The 21,495-nt window shown below is 48.3% G+C and overlaps 1 protein-coding gene and 1 long non-coding RNA gene across 2 annotated transcripts; both read left to right on the top strand.

The window, feature by feature from the left end:
• The first annotated feature begins 2,336 nt into the window (after nucleotides 1-2,336).
• LOC118884583 lies at nucleotides 2,337-8,642 on the top strand. Its single transcript, XR_005017337.1, has 4 exons — nucleotides 2,337-2,707; nucleotides 3,521-3,647; nucleotides 4,601-4,733; nucleotides 6,059-8,642. It is a non-coding gene; the product is annotated as an uncharacterized LOC118884583 (long non-coding RNA).
• Nucleotides 8,643-13,639: 4,997 nt separating this feature from the next.
• LOC118885876 (zinc finger protein 304-like) lies at nucleotides 13,640-21,495 on the top strand. Its single transcript, XM_036835040.1, has 3 exons — nucleotides 13,640-14,058; nucleotides 15,666-15,792; nucleotides 17,672-21,495. The coding sequence occupies exons 1-3, from the start codon at nucleotides 14,026-14,028 to the stop codon at nucleotides 19,495-19,497; spliced, it is 1,986 nt and encodes a 661-aa protein (XP_036690935.1). The 5' UTR covers nucleotides 13,640-14,025; the 3' UTR covers nucleotides 19,498-21,495.

Genomic DNA, 21,495 nt, shown 5'->3' with positions numbered 1-21,495 from the left:
TCTTTTAAAAATTTGTGTAGATTATTTACATTCTAAACTTCGCTTTTAGTTGGGAATGTATATACTCCTATTTTATTAATGTTTAAACTAAAAATTATAATGTCTTTAACACAAAAAAGTATAGAGTTAATACCATTACCCTCCTTTTGCACAATGTAAGGGATATTATTGAGTATCGCATGGTAGTTTTATTGTTCTCAACAAGGAGATGTTTTTCATGTTTTACACAGATAATGAATCAATTGTATTGATTCACAGGTGCATCCTTCTCTTGGATCTTCATTCCTTCTGTCACTGCAGACTTTTCACCTGGGATCACTTTTCCTCTGGCCTTAAATGTAACCTTAGGATTCATTTTGTGTGAGTTAGTTTTCTATTATGTTTCTCATATTTCGTGCTCTGTTTTGAAAAACACTTTTGTTGAGTATAGAAATCTATGTTGGTGGTTATTTCTTCAGCACCTTCACATGTCCTTCCACTATGTCCCTGACCCCACTATATGTTAGGTGTGAGTGGAGACGATTTATTTTGTGTTGATAGTTTCCTGGTGTTAAGGAACAGTACTTGAACCTGATACAAAGAACAACACATCCTAGAAATTATAACGGTTAGATGGGCTCAGTAATTAGATGGGGTTTTGAGTTGTTGGAATAATAAAAGGATGACAGTGTAGAATGCATTGGAGAAATAATATGTATCTGGTGACCAGGTTGATGGATTGTGACATAAACTGACTAGATGATTAACAACCCCATTTTCTCTTTCTGGATGCCTGGGAGGACAGCGTGTCTCCACTTTCTTTACAGTTAACTTTGGGACCATGTGAATGAGATGTGGCCAGTTGAATACAGGCAGAATTGATTGTGAATGTGTGTCTTAACTGTTCTTGCATTTGTGCACCATTCTGGGAATCTCCTCAGTGGTTCTAGATTTCACATCTCCCCAGGATTTAGTGCTCCCTTGCGTGCTGTAGGTTCAGGAGATGGGTTGATGGTGTTTTGATGTGGACAGGACCTGATGACCTGAAAAGCCTCTAAGCTTCAGGCTGGGCCATCTCCTGATAACATATTTGTACCTGGGTCTACCTGTCCTGAAGGTCAAGGGGAGGACAGGAGGGGGAGAGGGAGGCCCCAGTTACTGTGAACTAGATGACATGTCATCTTATGTCACAAACATGAAACCATATCAGCTCCACTCTCCACTTAGACCTGAGGGCAGTTAGTCCTGATGTTCTGAAGATCTGAATCATGTGGCCTTATTTGTAATGATGCAACTCTTTGGGCATCATGCCTACCTGTAGTTTAAGAAGCCCTCCTGGACTTCCCTGGTGGTCCAGTGGTTAGGACTCTGTGCTTCCATTGCAGAGGGCTCGGGTTCAATCCTTGGTCGGGCAACTAAGATCCTGCATGGCACTCGGCATAGCCAAAAAAAACAAAAAACAAAAAACCAAAAAAAAAGCTTCCTGCGGTGCTCTTTAAGAAATAATTACATATGCCAAGTAGTACATACAAATGTATGCTTTTATGTAAAGCGTTTAATCAATACCTATGAGGCTACTTGCCAAGTCAAGGAATCATTGCTTTTTCACAAATAACGCCAAGGATCCTGCAAAGAGGTATCCCTGACTTATCCTCCCAAGCCCTGTACGTGAAAGCATTGTGATGTTAATGCTAATGACAGTAATAATAATCGTTCTTATTTACTGAGCATGAACTATGAGATAGGCACTTTTTATGTAAATAACCATGAGGGACTTAGTATTTCCCATTGTAGTCGCAGTAGAGCCATGGTTCTTAAACTTGAATGAGCGGTACCAGGATTCCTTAAAGCAGAGAGTGCTGAGCCCCGTCCCCAGGGTTTCTGATTCTCTATGTCTGGGTGAGGCCCCAGAGCTTGCATTGCCAACAGGTTCCCAGGTCCTGCGGTGGCACGATTAGGGAGGGCGGGGCATTTCCCCCAGGCCTACGGAAATCTGGGCACTTTTCTTTAAAAGGAAGCGAAGCCCCGCCCCGTATTAGGATTCCTGAAGCTAAATTATTTCCCAGTCTCTTCCCGCGGTGTCGCTGGGCCGTCGCCATGGAGAAGGGAAATGGCGCACGCGGGTGGGCACAGGCTGGGCGTTAACTACATTACCCAAAAGCGGATGCCACCTGCGCTGCCGCCCCCAGCGGTGCCGCCCCCAGCGCCGGGCCAATCACGACCCAAGAGGGGGGCGTTTCCTGTGGCTTCGGGGCGGGACTTCCGGTCTCGCCGCAGGAGAACATCCGTCCGTGAGCTGGTGCTGGTTGGACGGCGACCACGTGGACTCGAGCGTTGCACTGGGGCCGCATCTCTAGGGCCGGACGGGGAAGGAGAGCGAGGTGCCGGGGACTATCTCCGCACCTTGTCCGAGCCGTGACGGCCCCAGCCCCGGCTCCTTCACCGTGACACTGTGTCCCCGTCCGTGGGACAGACGACTTTGCTCCTCGTGTTTGCCAGGCCCTACGGGACCTCACGTTTTCCCGGGTCTTCTCATGCGCTCTGTTGACAGGGCCCCCGAAGGCGGCGGCCTGGGCCTTTCGGGCGTTTGACATTTCATAGCGAGGTTCGGAGTGCGACACGCAGCCCGAGGTGACCCCGCCCAGGTCTCCCGCCTCTCAGGGCCCCATTCAGCCCACTGGGTCCCTTGGCGGTGGCAGGTGCGGCAGCACTGATGAATCCGGCGCAGGTGAGTGGAGGGTCACCCAGGGCCACACCCTCATTGTCCCCGCCCCTTGCGATAGCTGATGGTGGTGTCCTGGGACTTTGCCTTTCCTTCTCCCAGTTCTTGGTCGTGGAGTCTCTGGAGGGAGTCACTTGTGGCGCAGGGTACTGAATTCAGGCCAAGGATTATATGCATAGGTTCCTGTACTGGCAACCAAGGGAGTAAATATCAGAACGGTGTCCTAGTGCATGTGCAAATACTCGGTGAGACTGAGTTGGGAGTGATCAGGGAACAGAGCAGCTGGGCAGAAGTCTGGCCTGGAATGGCAGCCCGAGGAGCTAGACCTCCCTTCTGAAAGTTTGGACAGAAGGTGGAGGTGATTTAACACATAATTCATTGGAAAGCTTTCCTCTGGCTGCACAGTGGAGACTGTGGAAGTGAGGGAGGAGGCAGGGAGACCGGGGAGAAGGGTGAATGGACAGCCTTAAGGCCCAAGTCCTGGGAGCTTGTGGGGGAAGGCTGAGCCTAAGTGTAGTTGTGCCTCGGGGGTAGGCTCTGGATGACACCGGGAGGACTGGCTGGCAGGAGAGTGTTTGAGGCCTGTCATGCCATACTCAGCTGAGAGAGTATTTTGTCTGCCCACGTGCCTGGTTTTGCTCTGGGCTGGACACAGTAATCAGAGGGACGTGAGGAGAGAGCAGGCACTAGTGGTGCCAAGTCTGGTATCGCCTCTGAGCTGGGAGGCCGGGGAGGAGAGGGATGGGGTGGGGGGATTAGGTGAGTGGGTAGACTGGGGAGTCCTGTTGTCCGTGAGCTCAACTGTCCCCATCGTGGCAGGGCTGTGTGACCTTCGAGGATGTGTTCGTGTACTTCTCCCGGGAGGAGTGGGAGCTCCTTGAGGAAGCTCAGAGACTCCTGTACCGTGATGTGATGCTGGAGAACTTTGCACTTGTGTCATCACTGGGTAAGTCTCTGTTTTAGTTATGTGTTGCTACATGGCAAATTACTCCAAAGCTTAGTGCATTGGAAAGACAAACATTTATCTCACAGTTGGTTTCGGTCAGGAATCAGGCATATCCTGCTTGGGTACCCCTAGCTCAGGGTCTTTCATGACCTTGCTGGCAAGCTGCCCAGGGCTGCCATCTGATCTGAAAGCTCAACTGGTTAGACTAGTCATTTCCTTGTTGGCTGTTGGCCAGAGCCCTCCCACAGTTTCTTGCCATGTTGTCTTCTCCATAAGCAGGTCACAACAAGGCAGCTGATATCCAAGATAATGAGCAAGAAACAGCATCCAAGATAGAAACTGGTATTTTTATCACCTAATCTCGCAAGTGCCATCTCATCGTTTTTGCCATATTCTATTCATTAGAAAGTAATTTTTAGGTCCAGCCAACACTCAGCAGGAGGGAGTTAACAAGGACATGATTCCCAGTTTCCTGGGCTGGCTTTTGTTTTTCTCAAGGGGCAGTTCTCTCTGTCTCACAGTTCTGTCGTGGCACGGCTTCTTTCCTTGGTTCCCTGGGGTAAGTAGTGTGAGTATCAGGGCTGGGCGATATGCACCACCGCCTCCTTGCCCAGAGCAGCCCCAACCTGTACTGCCCCAAAGCTTTGAGATGAAGAATTGGGGGTGAGAAGTCTTGCAGTCTGCCCCTCTGCCCCAGAGATTCCAGATGACCTGGCCGGTCCTTGGCTAGGTGTCTGTCCAAATCCCTGGCCCAGGTTCTGCCTCCTTCCTCTAATTTTCCAGGGTCTGACATGGAATTGCAGGCACTGATATGGTTACTCCTTGTGGTGAACACTGAGCTCTTCCTGTAAGCCCTCTTCCAAGGTTCTTTTTTTAATATTTAATTATCTTCTCTGCAGAGAGTGTCTCCCTGGGTCAGTGCTGGCCACTCACCAGCTCTTCCTTCCCATTAGGACTTGCGGTTTCCAGGTCTCATGGAGCCACCCAGCTGGAGCCGGAGGGGAGCCCAGGGTGCCTGAGAAGGTAGACGCGGCTCCAGTCACAGCAGAGAATACCTGGAGGAGGCCTAGGCCTGGTGAGCGGAAGGTGCGGGAATCAGGGCTGGCTTCACTTTATTTTATTTTATTATTTATTTATTTATTTATATATATATATATATATTTTTTTTAATTTTTTATTTATTTATGGCTGTGTTGGGTCTTCATTTCTGTGCGAGGGCTCTCTCCAGTTGTGGCAAGCGGGGTGCCACCCTTCATCGCGGTGCGCTGGCCTCTCACTATCGCGGCCTCTCGTTGCCGAGCACAGGCTCCAGACGCGCAGGCTCAGCAATTGTGGCTCACGGGCTAGTTGCTCCGCGGCATGCGGGATCTTCCCAGACCAGGGCTCGAACCCGTGTCCCCTGCATTGGCAGGCAGACTCTCAACCACTGCGCCACCAGGGAAGCCCCTATTTATATTTTTATAAATTTATTTATTTTATTTATTTTTGGCTGTGTTGGGTCTTCGTTGCTGCGGCGAGCGGGGGCTACTCTTTGTTGTGGTGCACGGGCTTCTCCTTGCGGTGGCTTCTCTTGCTGTGGAGCACGGACTTCAGTAGTTGCAGCACGTGGGCTCAGTAGTTGTGGCTCGCAGGCTGTAGAGCGCAGGCTCAGTAGTTGTGGCGCACGGGCTTAGTTGCTCCGCGGCACGTGGGATCTTCCCGGACCAGGGCTCAAACCTGTGTCCCCTTCATTGGCAGGCGGATTCTTAACCACTGCGCCACCAGGGAAGCCCAGGGCTGGCTTCACTTTATACCAGCACTTTGTGCCGCGTCTACTAGTGTTTAGGTGGCCACACCAGTGGCGAACCTTATCCCACTTTTCCTTCCCCAATTTTGATGCCTTGCTCATTTGTCACTTTTACTCTGACCTTAGGTACCTGTTAGTCCCACCCCCCTTTCTAGTAGCACATCTTATCTGCTCTTCTCTTGCTGCTCCATGCGGCACTCTACAGCACTGGGTTTCTTTTAACGTGTCACAAGATGCGTACGTATCCTTAAATTTTCCCTGAACACTAAATGTTCTATCTGGCCAGATTTTTCTGGTCCTGGCTAGACCCTTTTTCATAGCACTCACCTGTCACAAGGAACCAGGAACCTTGCTGGGAGACCATTTGCAAGGTGTGATTCAGAGAGCATGCCTCTCCTGCTCACACTGTACCCCATCCTAGTATCCTCTCCTGCAAGGTTTCCTTCATTCTTTAAGCTTTAGAGGCCCACAGCACACAGCAGCCCTTCCTCATCCTGATTCTGGGTCCCCTGTGATGCCCATAGTCCCATAGACTAGTTGCCAGTTATCTCAGACACACATTTGTTACTGGATGGCATTTGCCACCAACTGAACATGCACTTCACCAGCATTCATCTTCCTTCAGGTTGTTGGCGTGGAGTGGAGGGTGTGGCTGCACCTTCTGAGCAGGGAGTTTCTGCGAGAGTGTCACACACGAGAACTCCCAAGGCACATCCTTCCACCCAAAAGGCTCACCCCTGTGACATGTGTGACCCAGTCTTGAAAGACATTTTTGCACCTGGCTGAGCCACAGGGAACACCATCTGGGCAGCACTCGTACTCCCAACATGTGAATCATGGAGGAGAGACTTCTGGTGTAGTTTAAACCTTTACTGGATGCAGAAGCAGCGGAGTGGAGTCTTCAGAAGGGAAAATCCAGGCCTCGTTTGTGAAGCGCTGCAGATCCAGTGTATCAGAGAAGGACTTCACTTGCAGGGAGGGTCGGAAGAAGTTCTTGGCCAGCTCTGGACTTGGCCAGCACCTGTCCCCTCACAGTGGGGAGAAGCCACACCGGAGTATTGGGAGGTTATTCTCTGCTGTCCTCACTAATAGGCCCTTTTGGGTGTTGGATTCCCGTTAGGCCAGAAAGCACAACCTCAGGCCATAAAGCTTCTTAGCTGCCCTCGTGGAGGGAATGTTGCTCCAGGGTCATTTGACTCTTGGACCCTCTGTTGGGGGCAAACCAGGAAACAATGAGGGCCATTAGAAATGCAGGAAGAACCCAGGGACAGTTTCCCACAAGGAGAGTTTCCTCCGGAGGATGAGCTCTGAACACAATGGTGTGAGGACAGATGATAATCTGCACTCAGGAGTTTTACTAGAGCAATCCTCCGGGAGATGCATGTCATGAACAGAACTCACATGGACCAGGTAAAGCTTCCATGATCTACGCAGGGAGGAATCTCTGCAAGTGTAAGAAATGTGGGAAAGGGTTTAACAAACGTTGACCTGCCTTTCTCAAGAGGGCAGACCTCGGTCAACTCATGAGGATTTATGCTTAGCAGAACCACGTGAGTGCTTCCACTGTGGGAAGGCCTTCAACTGCAGGTCAGAGCTCATGCAGCTACAGCAGATTCACACTAAGGAGAAGACTTATGAATGCAAAGAATGTGGGAAAGTCTCTTGTGTCAGGTCTGTTTTTGTCCCAAATAATATTTCCCACTCCAGAGAAAGTCACTTCGAGTGCGAAGTATGTGGGTAAACCTTTTTCGACAGCTGTTTTTTTCACTCATCACGTGAGGGTTCTCACAGGAGAGGATCCCTGAGTGCAATGAATGTGGAAAAGCCTTCATTCACCCTTTTCTATCTGGCCTAATAGGATCCACAATGGACAAAAACCCTTTGAGTGTAAGAATATCAGAGAGCCTTTCACGACAGCTCTTCCCTGACTCAACACGTGAAGCGTCACACTGAGGAGAAACCCCGTGAATATAGTGAATGTGGACAGTCCTTCAGCCTTCGTTCATCCCTCACCAAGCTGCGAAGTATTCATACTGGGTAGAAACCATATGAGCGTAAGAGATGGGGGAAAGCCTTTCACAAGTGGACTTATTGTGATATCAGAGAACTCATACTGGGGAAAGACCTTTCGAATGTAACTCCTAAGGAAAATCATCTGACCAGAGGAGACGTCTTACTCTGAGAAATTATACCAAAGAGAAACCGTGTAAGTGTCATTGCTGTGAGAAAATCTTCTGAGGCCAATCATCACTTATTGTCATCTAAAGAGTCATACTGGAAATGGACCCATCCTAGGACTTTGCACCTGAGAATTTATAAAGGAGAGAGAACCAGTGACTATTGTGCAATTTCAAAAATCTTCAGCTATAGTTCTACCCTTAGTATACACTGAAAAAGCAACCACAGGAATATTTAAAAGACAAAAACAAGGGAGGAAGAAGAAAAGAAGTAGATGTAACAGGAAGAGAAATGTATTTATGACTTCTTTCTTTCCTGACAAACTTGTGACAATTTATTGGTTGTTTTTTGTTGTTATTGGGTGGCAGGGGCGGAGCAGTGTTTGAGAGGTAAACACCTGAATTACTACATATGCACTCTTCTGCCATGCTGAGCTGGAGAGCTGGACACTTGAGAACAGCCCTGCAAATATTTATTTGTTACAAAATATTGTCTTATGTGAAGCCTTGAATTACGAAGCATTTAAAACTTAAAAGAAATTAGGATACTAAGAATGTTGTTTAAAATGAGATCTAAGGAGATAAGGACACACTTATGAATGGGTACATTTTACTGTACCGCTTAAAACCATTTAAGGCTTCATTTTTATTCTTATTTTTTAATTTATTCATTGATTAATTATTGAGATATAATTGACATATAACGGTGTGTAAGTTTAAGAATGTACAACATATTTATTCGATACATTTATATTGCAGTATGATTGCCATTGTAGCCTTAGCCTCTGTTGTGCCACAGAAGTATCATTTCTTCTAGTGGTGGGAACAAATAAGATCTTGTCTCTTGGCAAGTTTAATGTTTATAATGCTGTTTTGTTGTCTGTAATCCCTGTACTTTATATTACATCTCCAGGAATTATTAGTTGTAAGTAGGTACCCTTAAACATCATCATCTCTCCCATCCCCTCACCCACCCCCAGCCTTTGGTAACCATCATTCTACTGTTTTCCAGTTCAGTTTTTGGCTTTGTTTTGTTTTTTTAGATTCCACATATAAGGGATATTGTACGGTATTTGTCTTTCTCTGTCTGACATATCTCACTTAGCATAACATCCTCAAGGTCCATCTGTGTTGTTGAAAATGGCAGAATTTCCTTTTTTCTCAAGGCAGAGTAGTAGTATTCCATTGTAGGTATATATACATTTTTATCCATTCATCCATTGATGGACACTTAGGTTGTTTCCATATCCTGGCTATTGTGAACTACAATAAACATGGAAGTGCATATATCTCTTTAAAAACCTGTTTTTATTTCCTTTGGAGTTTGGAGTTGGGATTGATTGGGCTTGCAGCCTGTCTCCACCATGCCTATCCCCAACCACATGACCTTGGTCATGTCACTTATCCTTGGGGTTCAGTGTTCTTGTGTGTAAAATGGGAAGATGGACATTGAACTAAAGCTTAGGAAGCAAATTAGAAAGAAGGAAGAGCTTGATGTGGAGACCCCTGAATGATGCAGGACCCCCAGGCAGGGTCGGAGTCGGAGAAGAACATCTCCAGCAAAGGTAACAGCAGGTGTCAAGACAGACTGACAAGAGCATTGTCTGTGCAGGAACCAGTTGACAGTCACCGCAGCCGTAGAGGGGAGAGGGGTGGGCAGTGAAAGCAGGGCAGGGAGAGATGAGGAGTTGGGTTTTGTACTCATGCAGTTTGAGATGCGTGTCAGACATCTAAGAGGAAAGGTTGATCTAGTTGGATGTGCAGTCTGGAGTTCGGGGGTCATTCGTGTCTGCAGGTATGCGGTGCTAGTGCGTCCAGCACCAGGAACGTGTCTGACACCTGTGGTGGAGCAGTGAGGTTTACTGGTGTGCTGCAGTGTGGGTTACCACACCGTGGGAAATGTGGGGCCCTCAGTACGAAGATGTTAGTAACTTTTCTAGGCTCTGGGCTTGTGTTCAGTGATTTGGAGAAGAGTTTAAGGAAATGGAGCTTTGGTCTGAACTGGATGCTGTCAGGAAACGGGGTTGGTTTTATGATCAGATATCCTGAAATTTGTTATTTACAAGGCAGGGGAAGGCAGCGGCACTAAAGCAGCAGCTAGTGGAAGATGGAGCTGTCACTCATGTTACCCAGGAGAGGGGTCTATCTGGTTGTTTGCACAGGACTCTGGTTGTCTGTGCTCAGATATGATGATAGGGTGGTTTTGTCATTGTCTCATTTCATCATGGTCACCGAGTGGCCCTGACTGAGGTTGGTGTTCTGTGAACTTGTTTATATTGTAAAAAATAGTAAATAAAAACCTAGGTTAAATAGAGTCAGGAGGGAATTCCCTGGCGGTCCAGTGGTTAAGACTCGGCACTTTCATTGCCAGGGCCCGGGTTCCATCCCTGGTCTGGGAACTAAGATTCCACAAGCCATGTGGCACAGCACCAAAAAATAAAATAATAAAATAAAACATTAAAAAAAAAAAAAAGAGTCAGGAGACCAGCAGGGGAGATTCTCACACCCGGCAACTGACAGCAGAGCTCAACAGGAAGAAGAAAGACTCCTCCTCTTTCTTGGCAAGGACTCAGCCAGTGAAAAGCCCTCGACTCTTTCTTTACTACAGCCCTCCTAATTTACTTTTTCCCTCTATAAAAGTGTTCTCCTACCTTTGCTGTGCAGGTCCTTGCCTGGTGGCTCGCCATGGTTGCAGACTCCGAGTTACAATTCTCAGCTGACCCTGAGTAAGCCCATCTTTGCTGGAGCAATAGATGGCAGTCTTTCTTTTAGGTGAACAATATTCAACAGGAGAAACTCAGAGTTCAGAGGTGAGTGCCAGACCAGCAGCCTGGCCCCCAGGATCCCCCTGAACTCTGCTTTCCCCCTTCCAGTCATAACCCCTTCCATGGCATCTAATTTAAACCTGTAATACAGATCAGCACCACACACAGAGTTCTAGGCAGAGGGAACATCCTGTGCAGTGATGGGGGTGTGGGAGTGATCCTGGGGCACTTGAGAAATTGAAAGTTCAGTGTAGGGAACTCTGAGGCCAGGGCCTGGGGACTGGTCAGAGAGGCCTCTCAGAGCAGGTGAATTCTGAGTTGGGACAAGCTGAGGGCACAGATATCCCAGCAGACACCCTGTTCCAGGAGTGCCCAGCTGCTTGCAGAGCCTGAGTGGCACTAAGAGGTCCCCTTATGGTGACTGGGCTAGGGCAGAGCAAGGGACATGGGGTCAGCATAGGCAGCCAGAGGGAGGCACATGCAGGGCACACCCAGACACGCCGTGGGACATGTATAGACCAGGAGTGGACTCTACAGCACCATCACACATAGGACTCCCCAAAAATGAATCAGCAGATGTGCACACTCAGACACGTACGTGGGACACAAAATCCTATGCAGATGCACACACAAATTCCCACCAGGACACAAACAGAATAGAGAGGATATATTTATATTAACTAAAGACACACACATGAAAACAGACACAGACATAGAAAGGCACCCAGACACGTGTGCACACAAGTCCCGTACATACCAAGAACAGTGCTCACAGGGACATGCATGGGCAAAAGGCAGATGCACCCATTGGCACAAACATGTACGTGCAGACACAGGGGCACAAGCATGCAGAAAGATTATGGAGACACAGAGAAAGAAACTCCTGGACACACAGAAAGACTACACAGGAGAACACAGAGACAGCAGAAACAGGTACATTGAGAGAGGGCCACATGTACAGAGCCAAAGGTAGACACCTTTGCACAGCCACGTTGACAGATGCAGATGTACAAATGGTCATACATGTATAGGTATAGCCATCCAGAGAGAGACACACAAGAACTCACTCGGTCACATACACACACAATTACACAGGCGTTCCCAAATGCAGATAATCAGATCTGTACACATAGGAATGTAATAATGTTTAACACCTGCTCTTGAGAAGAAAGTGCACACAGATTACATAAGTTCATTACAAACTTTACTGATATAAAGGATGCGTAGCACACAATTTACAAATGATGATAATATATCCAACAGTCTCTATTGTAAATTCCACATGCCAATTAATTCTCACAGTGCTTTCATTAATTTCAGTTTTAACTCTTATGTGTCAAGATTACCATTAAATTTCAACATATGTATATATTACAACCAAGCAACTCCAATTCCAAGCGTATACCCATTAGAAATTAGGGCATTTTTTTTCTCCAAAATATATATACATGAAGGTTTATAACAACTTTATTGATAACAGCCAAGAGGTTGAAACAACTCACTCAACCATAAATGGGAACATGCTTAAACAAATTATGATCTGGTCACATGAATGAGGGTGTAAGAGTGTAGAATGTAGAAGATGAATAAAAAATGGGTGTCTGGTGATCAAATCAATGGATTGTGCTAGAAACTGGCTAGTTGTTCACCAATACTGTTTTCTCCTTCTGGGCACCTAAGAGGACAGTCATGTCCCAGCTTCCCTTACTTAATTTGGGACCATGCAAATAAATTTTGGCCAATGGAAATGGGCAGGAGTGATTGTGAATAATGTGTCTTCAGTTTATCTTCTCATTTATGCTCCTTCCTGGGGTTGCCTCTTTGGGCCTCACTGTTTCCAGTTTTCACACCTCCCCACGAATTATTGCTCCTTTGGGAGCTGAAGAGAAGGAGGACCAGACCTGGTGACCTTGAGCCACTAGATATCAGACTGGACCATGTCATGATCATACATTTGTACCTGGGTCTGCCTGCCCTGGGAGAGGGGAAGGCAGGAGGAGTTTGAGTCTTTGTTCTTGTGAATTAGACATGAACTATGATGTCATCTTGTGAAGTATACCATGATATGAAACTGTGTTAACCCACTGCCCACTTAAGCCTAAGAGCAATTAGTCTTGATAGTTCTACGTTTTCAATCATATGGTCTGTAAAAATGCATCCCTTTGACAACAGACTTACTTGTAGTTTTTGAAAATTTCCTTCATCTAATGTTTAAAAAAAAAAGTAGAATGAACCTACAGGTATACAGGTGTGCTCTATGCAAAATTTTTACCATTATCTGTAACGCTACTTGCTGACTCAGGGAGTGATTGTATTTTCTATTTTAAAAAACGTAATCAGTGATTCTGCAAAGAGGGGCCTCTGACATACTCCTATAGCTGTATATGTGAGAACCTTGTGGAGATGATGAATAATAACAATAATAGCTTGTGTGTATTTAGCACCAGGCCTTGTGCTAAGCATGTTTCATCTCAATTCCTATGAGGTAGGTTGTAGTATTTTCCCATTTTAGTTGTCGTACTTTGGGGGAGGGAGGTGGTCATGACTTTTAATAAGAGCTCCCACCTCTGGGGGGTTTCTGTGTCGGAAGGTGTAGGTTGGATCCGAGAACTTGCATTTTCAGTAAGTTCACAAGTGCTGCTGACCCAATTTTGGGTGGCAAGGAATAGGAGGACCATATGTTACTACCCGAAGACCGCAGGAGAGAGGGATATTAATTGTTCAATTTTTTTTTTTGGCCGGCCCGCGCGGCTTGCGGGATCTTAGTTCCCCCGACCAGGGGTCAAACCCGCGCCCCCTAACTGGAAGCGTGGAGTCCTAACCACTGGACCGCCAGGGAATTCCCTTCATCGTTCAATTTAAATCTCAGTCCCCAAAACTCAAGAGAGGTGAAGCAGTTCTCCCAGCATGAAAGAATGCTCCACCTGCTGGAGACGGCGGAGGACGCGGCGTTGTCACAGGTGACCACGGGAATCTGGGCGCGTCGCCTTTAAGAGGAGCTCTGGCCCTCCGCGACCAAATTTTTCGCCGACCTTCCTCCCTCCACCTAACTCCGCACCGCTGTCGGGGAGAGCCGGAAAGGGGACCCTTATCTGGTTGGATGGAGGACACAAACTCCTTTACCCAGAAGTCTGTGCCCGGCGCATCCGTGCTGCGCCAATGACAGTCCGGTAGATGGGCGTTTCCTGCCGCCCTTGCCGGCAGGGGCGGGACTTCCGGCGTCGCGGCCGTGACGTCTTCTGCTTGCGTCGGGGTTGTCTAGAGTGGCTGTGGAGGTTGGGAGGCCTGGCTGGGGTCCGCCTTCCTTGCGGCTCTTCGGAATCGAACAGGGAAGGACAGTAGAAAGGATAGGACCTCCCTCCGCGTCGTTGTTAGGCTCCATGGTCCCCGTCGTGGGACGGGCCGCCTTGCGCGGAGGTGTCAGTCGGGGCTGCGCTCTTCCCGAGGCCTTCGCACCCGCCCTCCGTCCTTGTCCGCTCCCGGAGGCGGCACCCTGAGCCTGAGCGCCTTATTACAAGGGGGAGCCTGGGGCCCGGAGTGCGACAGTCGTCCCGAGGCCACTCCGCCCAGTGTGGGGTGGGGGTTCGGCTGCTCCCGCAGAGCCCGCTCCAGTCGCCAGCTTCACGACCCGATTCTGCTCAGAGGATCCGATGGCGGCCGCGGCGCTTATGGACCGGGCTCAGGTGAGTGGAGGGTCCCTCAAGCCCTCACCGCCTCAGGTGTAGGGGATGGTGTGTTCTAGGGCTTTCAACACTTCGCCTTCATCGCTCCCTTCTCTTGAGTATAAAGGCGGTGAAGGGCGGTCCTTGACGGTGGATATGTAGCGAGGTTCCCATTCCCAGTGTTGATGGGGTGAGGCGTGAAATGGTTTCCAAGGCCCAGGAGCCAACTGGTACAAACACTTGGAGGTGAGAATGAATTAGGAGTGTTCAGGAAACCGCGGGTCTCTGTTATGTTTGGTGAGGATAGAGAGCAGGCAGTCAGGGATCAGGCCTGGAATGGCAGCCTGAGGAGCTGGGCCTCTTTTCTGGTGGTGGCGGGAGCTATGGAAGGTTTGTAACAGAGAAGGGAGGTGATCTGACATCGGTGTTAACAGGCTTCCTCTTGTAGCAGAGTGGAAAGATTGGGGAAGCCTGAGGGTGGGCAGGGAGACCAGGATGGAGTCTACTGCAATAGTCCAGGTGAGTGTTGATGGTGGGTGGACCAGAGTGGTGGCAGTGGGGGTTAGAGAGGTGTATGGATTTTGTATATGTTTTTAAACTAGGGTCGTTGGAGATTTTCTGATGAGACATAGTGAGATTCTGGGACTCTTCACCTGTCCCTCCCCCTGCACTATGAGTCTGGGGCCCTTAAAGAAGGGGTCCTTTCTAGCCCAGTATCCTGAATCTAAGCCAACAGTTAAATGAAGAGGTTCCTGCTTCTGGTAGCTAATGGGATGAGGACTGCAAGGGTGTATTATACCCAGGAACAGCATGTGCAAATGCTTGGAGGTAAGATTGAGTTGGGAGTCCTCAAGGAACCACAGGTTTTCATTATGTCTGTTGGGAAAAGGGCCAGGAGTCAGACAAGAATGGCAGGCTGAGGAGCTGGGCTTCTATTCTGAGGGTGTTGAAAGACATTGAAGATTTGGAGCAGAAGAGACATGCTCTTAATCGGATCTTAACAGGCTCCCTCTGGCTGCTGTCTAATTGAGAATGGAGTGTGGGTATGAGGGAGGAGCTTACTGCAATAGTCCACATAAGTGTTGATGGTGGCAAAGAAAGTGGAAACTGGGCCCTGAGGACTTGGCATCTTGCTCAGGCACTTGGGTGGCAGTGGTGCCTGTCATAAAGACATGAGTACTTCCTGGATACTGTATGCAGAGTGGCTTCAGGAGTGGGGGTTGCCTTGGAGGTGCATATGGTGTGCGTCAGAAGGTTGTCAGTGTTAATGGAGTGTGGTCCCAGATATGAGGAAAGTGTGGTTCAGAGTGATACATGTTGGGAGGAGTGTGACCTGATGGCCTTAAAGTTGTTTCTGGGTGGCATGTTCTTGAGGATGCCAGCAGGAGAGTGTTTGGTGCCCTTCATGCAAGACCCATAGCTTATATAATATATTTCTGCCGACCTGCCTGGTTCTGCTCTGGGCTGCACACAGCGATCAGAGGGACAGGAGCGAGCAGGCAATAGTGGTGTCAAGGCCTAGTATCGCCTCTGAATTGGGAGGCTGGGGAGGACCAGGGGGTGGGTAGGTTAATGGGTAGACTGGGGAGTCCTGTTGTCTGTGGGCTCAATTGTCCCCATCGTGGCAGGGCTGTGTGACCTTCGAGGATGTGTTCGTGTACTTCTCCCGGGAGGAGTGGGAGGTCCTTGAGGAAGCTCAGAGACTCCTGTACCGTGACGTGATGCTGGAGAACTTTGCACTTGTGGCCTCGTTGGGTAAGTCCCTGTTTCAGTTATCTATTGGTACATGGCAAATTACTCCAAAAGTTAGTGACTTAAAACAATTAAAATGCGTTATATAAGTTTCAGTGCATCAGGAACCTCGCTCGTCACAGCTTACCTGGGTGCTTTTGGCTCAGGGTCTCTCATGAGGTTTCAGTCAAGCTGTCAGCCAAACCTGTGTTCTCATCTGAAGGCCATTCTCAGGAAGAATCCACTTACAAACTCACTCATGTTTTGTGTTTCCAAGATGTAGTTTCTTGCGGCTTGTTGACCTGTGAGCGTTAGTTCCTCACTGGCTGTTGGTTAGAGGCCTCCCTTGGTTCCTTGTCATGGTGGCCTTTCTGTAGTGCACCTCATAACATGTAAGGTGCCTTTTCTGAGCAAGGGAGCAAACGAGAATGTCCAGGATGATAGCTGGTCTTTTTGTAACCTGACCTGGAGAAAATGATCTCATCATTTTTGCCCTATTCTGTTCCTTAGAAATGGGTCAATCAGTCCCGCCTACAGTCAAGGGAAACGGCCTACACAGGCGGGAATACTGGGAGGTAGGCATTCTTGGGGGCCATCGGAGAAGCTGCCTTCCACAGGCCCCCATGCCCGCTCCAGTGTCCTTGGGGTTTGCTTTTTCCCCACTTCCCTTGGGGCAGCTCTTTCAGTCCAGCCAGATCAGTGACTCTTCTCCTTCCTTTCTTTGGTTCCCAGAGTAGGTGCTGTGGGTGCCGAGGCTGGGCCGTGTGTGGTGTCCCCTCCCTCGCTGAGCAGTCCCGACACCTATGCCCAAAGCCTTTCAGGATCGGGTTAGGAGTTCAGGGCTCTTTCAGTCTGCTTCACAGATTCTGCCTGGCTTGGGCACTTCCAGATCCATGATGCCTCTGCGTCCATGTTCTGCCCCTATCCTCTGGCTGAGATTTCCTGGGGCATGACTATGCCAGGAATTGTAGGTACTGACATGGTCACTGCTTGTGGCAGACACAGGGATGTCCCGCCAAATCCTCCTTCAGGTTTTTCTCTCTCTCCTTTTTTAAAAACATTTTCTCTTCTTCTCTGTGGAATGGGTCTATCTGGGCCACCCATCTGCCCTATGATTTCTTTACAACTTCCATCTTCCTGATCACATGTAGTTGCCCAGGTGGAGAGGGACAGGAAGCCTCGGGTGCCTGACAGGGAGCCCTGACTCCAGCCACAGTGAGAGAGGCCAGAGAGGGCCTGGCCCTGCCGCATGGGAGCTGAAAGAGAGCCATCTTAGGGCTGGGTTCACATCGTACCGTCAACCTGCTTTGTGTTCACCAGTGTTTTCTTGCCAAGGCACATAGCAGTACCTCACTTCTCCCTTTCCTTCCCCATTCTCGGCACTTGACGTTTCTCTTCTGTCTTCCATCCCTTGGCTGTTTCCCCACCTCTCTGGCCTCCATGTCTCTCACTCATTCTCCTCTTCTCCGTCCGCAGTGCTCTGCAACATTGGCTACTATAATGTGTCATGAGTTGTGCACGTATCCGTACGTAGTCCTTAAGAACCAGCTACTTACTTGCAATCAGATTTTCCTGGGCCTGGACACAGCTTTCTGCACAAAGCTCACCTGACACAAGCAGCCGAGGCCCTGCTGAAACGCTTTTGTAGAGGAGTGAATTGGAGACCTCGCCTCTACTTCCAGTACTGTCCAACATCATTGTGTCTTTACCCATCGTTAGAGTTCCTTCGTACTGTGACCTTTAGAGGCCCAAGACCGACAGTGGGCCCTTCCTGATCCTGGCTCCCTCATCCTGCCAAAAGCCAGTGGACTCATTCATTGGTGTGTCACACATACATATGTGATGGAGTTGCTGCTTCCCACCAAAGTCAACATGTACTTCACTAGCATTTCTTTGCTTTCAGGTTGTTGGTGTGAATCAGACAATGAGGAGTCCCCTTCTGAGCAGAGCGTTTTTATAGAAGGAGTGTCAGAGGTCAGGACTCCTGAGTCATGTCCATTTATCCAGAAAGCCCAGCCGTGTGAGATATGTGACCCACTCTTGAAAGACAGTTTGCACCTGGCTGAACACCAGGGATCATGCCCTGCACAGAAACGGTACACATGTGACCCCTGTGGGCGAGGATTACTGTTCAATGAAAATTTTTATCAGCACCAGAAGCAATATAGTGGGAAGAATCCTGTCAGAAGGGGTGATGATGGGGCCTCACTTGTGAAGAGCTATGCTGTCCACATGTTAGGGAGACCTTTTACTTGCAGGGAGGAAGGGATGGACTTGCCAGATAGCTCTGGCCTGTTGCAGTACCAAAGCACTTACAATGGAATGAGTCCATGCAGAAGGGCTGAGTTCATGGAGCCTTTTCCACAAAGCTCCAGACTCGGGCGACACCAGGGAGACCATGATGAACTGATGCTTCTCAATTGCAGTGACAATGGAAAAGCCTTCCTGAACACCTTCACTCTCCTTGACAACCAGATAACTCAGGCTGAATTGCGAGCTTTTAGGTGCCTACCATGTGGAAATCTGTCCAAGGAGAAATCAGTTCTTATTCATCACACAAAAATTCATGGTGTAGAAACATCACATGTGTGTAGGGAATGTGGAAAGGCCTTCATTCACCTGTCTCACCTAAAAACCCACCAGAAATTTCACAATGGAAAAAGACAATATACATGCAGTGAATGTGGGAAGGCCTTCAGCCGCAAAGACACGCTTGTACAGCACCAGAGAGTCCACACTGGAGAAAGGTCTTATGACTGCAGCGAATGTGGAAAAGCCTACAGCAGAAGCTCCCACCTTGTTCAGCACCAGAGAATTCACACCGGAGAAAGGCCTTATAAGTGCAGTGAATGTGGAAAAGCCTTTAGCCGTAAAGACACACTTGTTCAGCACCAGAGATTTCATACTGGAGAAAGGCCTTATGAGTGCAGTGAATGTGGGAAATTCTTTAGCCAAAGCTCTCACCTTATTGAGCACTGGAGAATTCACACTGGGGCAAGGCCTTACGAGTGCATAGAATGTGGAAAATTCTTTAGCCATAACTCCAGCCTCATTAAACATAGGAGAGTCCACACAGGAGCAAGGTCTTATGTGTGTGGCAAATGTGGGAAGGCTTTTGGCTGCAAAGACACACTTGTTCAGCACCAGATAATTCACACTGGAGCAAGGCCTTATGAGTGCAGCGAGTGTGGAAAGGCCTTCAGCCGTAAAGACACGCTTGTACAGCACCGGAAAATCCACACCGGAGAAAGGCCTTATGAGTGTGGCGAATGTGGAAAATTCTTTAGCCATAGCTCCAACCTCATTGTGCATCAGAGAATTCACACTGGAGCGAAGCCTTATGAGTGCAGTGAATGTGGGAAATGTTTTAGCCACAACTCCAGCCTCATTCTACACCAGAGGGTTCACAGTGGAGCAAGGCCTTATGTGTGTAGTGAATGTGGAAAAGCCTACATTAGTAGCTCCCACCTTGTTCAGCACAAGAAAGTTCACACTGGAGCGAGGCCTTATGAGTGCAGTGAATGTGGGAAATTCTTTAGCCGCAATTCTAGCCTCATCCTTCACCAGAGGGTTCACACTGGAGAGAAGCCTTACGTGTGCAGTGAATGTGGGAAAGCCTATAGCAGAAGCTCCCATCTTGTTCGGCACCAGAAAGTTCACACGGGCGAAGGGCCTCATGAATGCAACAGCTTTGATGGCCCTTTAGCTGCATCTGTTACACTTGTTTAGCAGCCAGAAAGTTCACACTAGAGAAAGGCCTTATGAATGCAGAAAATGTGCTGTATCCTTGTTCAAGGTATGAGGACTCACACCAGAGAAGAGCTCTGTGAGTGCCCTTTGTGAGGGAGCCAGCAGGTCAACCTTGTACAATCGTACATCCACCCCGGGGAGATTCCCGACAAGTACCACGTAGGTGAGAAGCTCTCATGAGGTGCATTGCACTTCCTCAACTGTCCAGGGCTCTTGACAGTTATATCACTGCCAGTGCCTGTGGTGGAAGCCATCTCATTGCTGTTAAGTTCCCACAGTGTCTGTCAGTTACTCCAATATGCTCAGGAAAGGTGGACCCCTGTGCTGTCTCTCCTGATCCCTCGAGGGGATCGTGAATGTTCTGAGCACACTGAAGGTCCTTATTTCCACCTCCATGACTGGGTACTGAGTGACCATGATCTAGCTCTGGCCGAAAGGATCTGAACTGGAGTCTCCTGGGGATTTCCAGACAAGATTTCTCTTCTTCCTGGACAATGTTGACTGTCACATGATAGCTGTGACTTATTTATCTTGCTCCCAAGTCACCCAACTTTGGAAATCCCTGCCCCATGCTACTCTAGTTTGTGCAGTGATAAAGGCCTGCTGTGGCAGTCTTTACTCACGGGAGGTCAGTTCACTGTGTCTAATGGATTGAGAAAAAATTGGGTTTTGCCGACATGAAGGGAGGAACACCTTTTGTTGGCACCAACTTTATGTGCCTCAGAAGGGACAGCAGGGTGGTAGAGAACAGCTCTCAGTCTAGTCTGGCCTAGTTTGCATTGTTGCCCAAGGCTTGCTAGAAAAGTCTGAAGAGCTTTGTGCACCTAATCCTGTGGCCTAGAAGTCAGGATTTCCTGTGAGCCCAGAGTTCATTCTGAGGAGGGCACAGTTGGTGTGGAAATCTCCCGTGCTTGTGGAAGCAACATGAATTGGGTCCTTTGTTCCTAGGGAATGTCCCATATTCCCCAGCACTTTTGAGGGATTTCTGTCTCCTGGACCTATACAGGAGCCAGTCCCTGATGTCCAGAATCCCATAGGCAACTATCATTGACTGGAAGGCTTTAGCCCTTTAGAGCAAGGTAGGAATCATAGTTGGTACAGAAACACTGAGATAATGGAGTGGGGATGACTGTGGCTAGTGAGAGGATGTGTGTCTGTTCTAACAGTGGCATCTGTAAATGTCCATGCGATTTTGGCTGTATGGCATGAAAGTGTACAGAAATTCTCAGGACCTTCAGACATCTGAGTCTCCTGTGGCCAATGCACTGTCACAGTAAATAATCTAAACGTTTGTGGATTCCTGTACCTCCCTGGGCTGTTGACGTTATGGCCATCACTGCACAGGCAGGAACCCCAGCACTGATGAGAGATCCAGGAATCAGGCTTCTCTGACCCAGCCAACATTTCTAGTGACTGAAGTGGACGTGGACTTCATTGCTGATACTGAGGCAGGGCTCATCCCCCTAAACTGTGGGGAGAGGGATATGCTAGAACCAGAACAGTTGGCCGATGTGACTTTCCAAGAGGAATGGTAAATATGGATTTTCATAGGGAACATTTAGTTCTTAACATCTTCATTAAGGTATGGTGACGTGAAATAAACTGAATATATGAAGTGTAAAACATGTTATGTTTCACCATGTGTAAATACTGATGAGACCACACCATCAAGATAATGGAGATATCCCACACAACCAAAAGATTCCTTGTGTCCCTTTATAATCCTTTCCTCCCAGTCCTTTCTGGCCCCCTTTCCCACAATTCACAAGTAATAGCAAGCATTTTCTAGAATTTCATATAAATAGAATCATATGGTATATACTTTCTGGGGAGTGGGGACTCTGGCATTTTTCAATAACCGTAACTATTTTGAGATTAAGCCATCTTGTTGCATGTATTAATTGTTCATTTGTATTGTTGAGTATTATTCCATTGTATGGATATACCACAGTTGTTTTTTTATCCATTTGCCTGTTA

The sequence above is a fragment of the Balaenoptera musculus genome, chromosome 19 (genome assembly GCF_009873245.2).
Source record: "Balaenoptera musculus isolate JJ_BM4_2016_0621 chromosome 19, mBalMus1.pri.v3, whole genome shotgun sequence".
Taxonomy (NCBI): domain Eukaryota; kingdom Metazoa; phylum Chordata; class Mammalia; order Artiodactyla; family Balaenopteridae; genus Balaenoptera; species Balaenoptera musculus.
This window is presented reverse-complemented; position numbering and strand designations above follow the sequence as displayed.

Coding starts and splice junctions, on each gene's coding strand:
- LOC118885876 (XM_036835040.1), top strand. CDS start 14,026: ATGGCGGCCGCGGCGCTTATGGACCGGGCTCAG. Junction 14,059..15,665: donor CGCTTATGGACCGGGCTCAG/GTGAGTGGAGGG, acceptor CCATCGTGGCAG/GGCTGTGTGACCTTCGAGGA. Junction 15,793..17,671: donor TGCACTTGTGGCCTCGTTGG/GTAAGTCCCTGT, acceptor CTTTGCTTTCAG/GTTGTTGGTGTGAATCAGAC.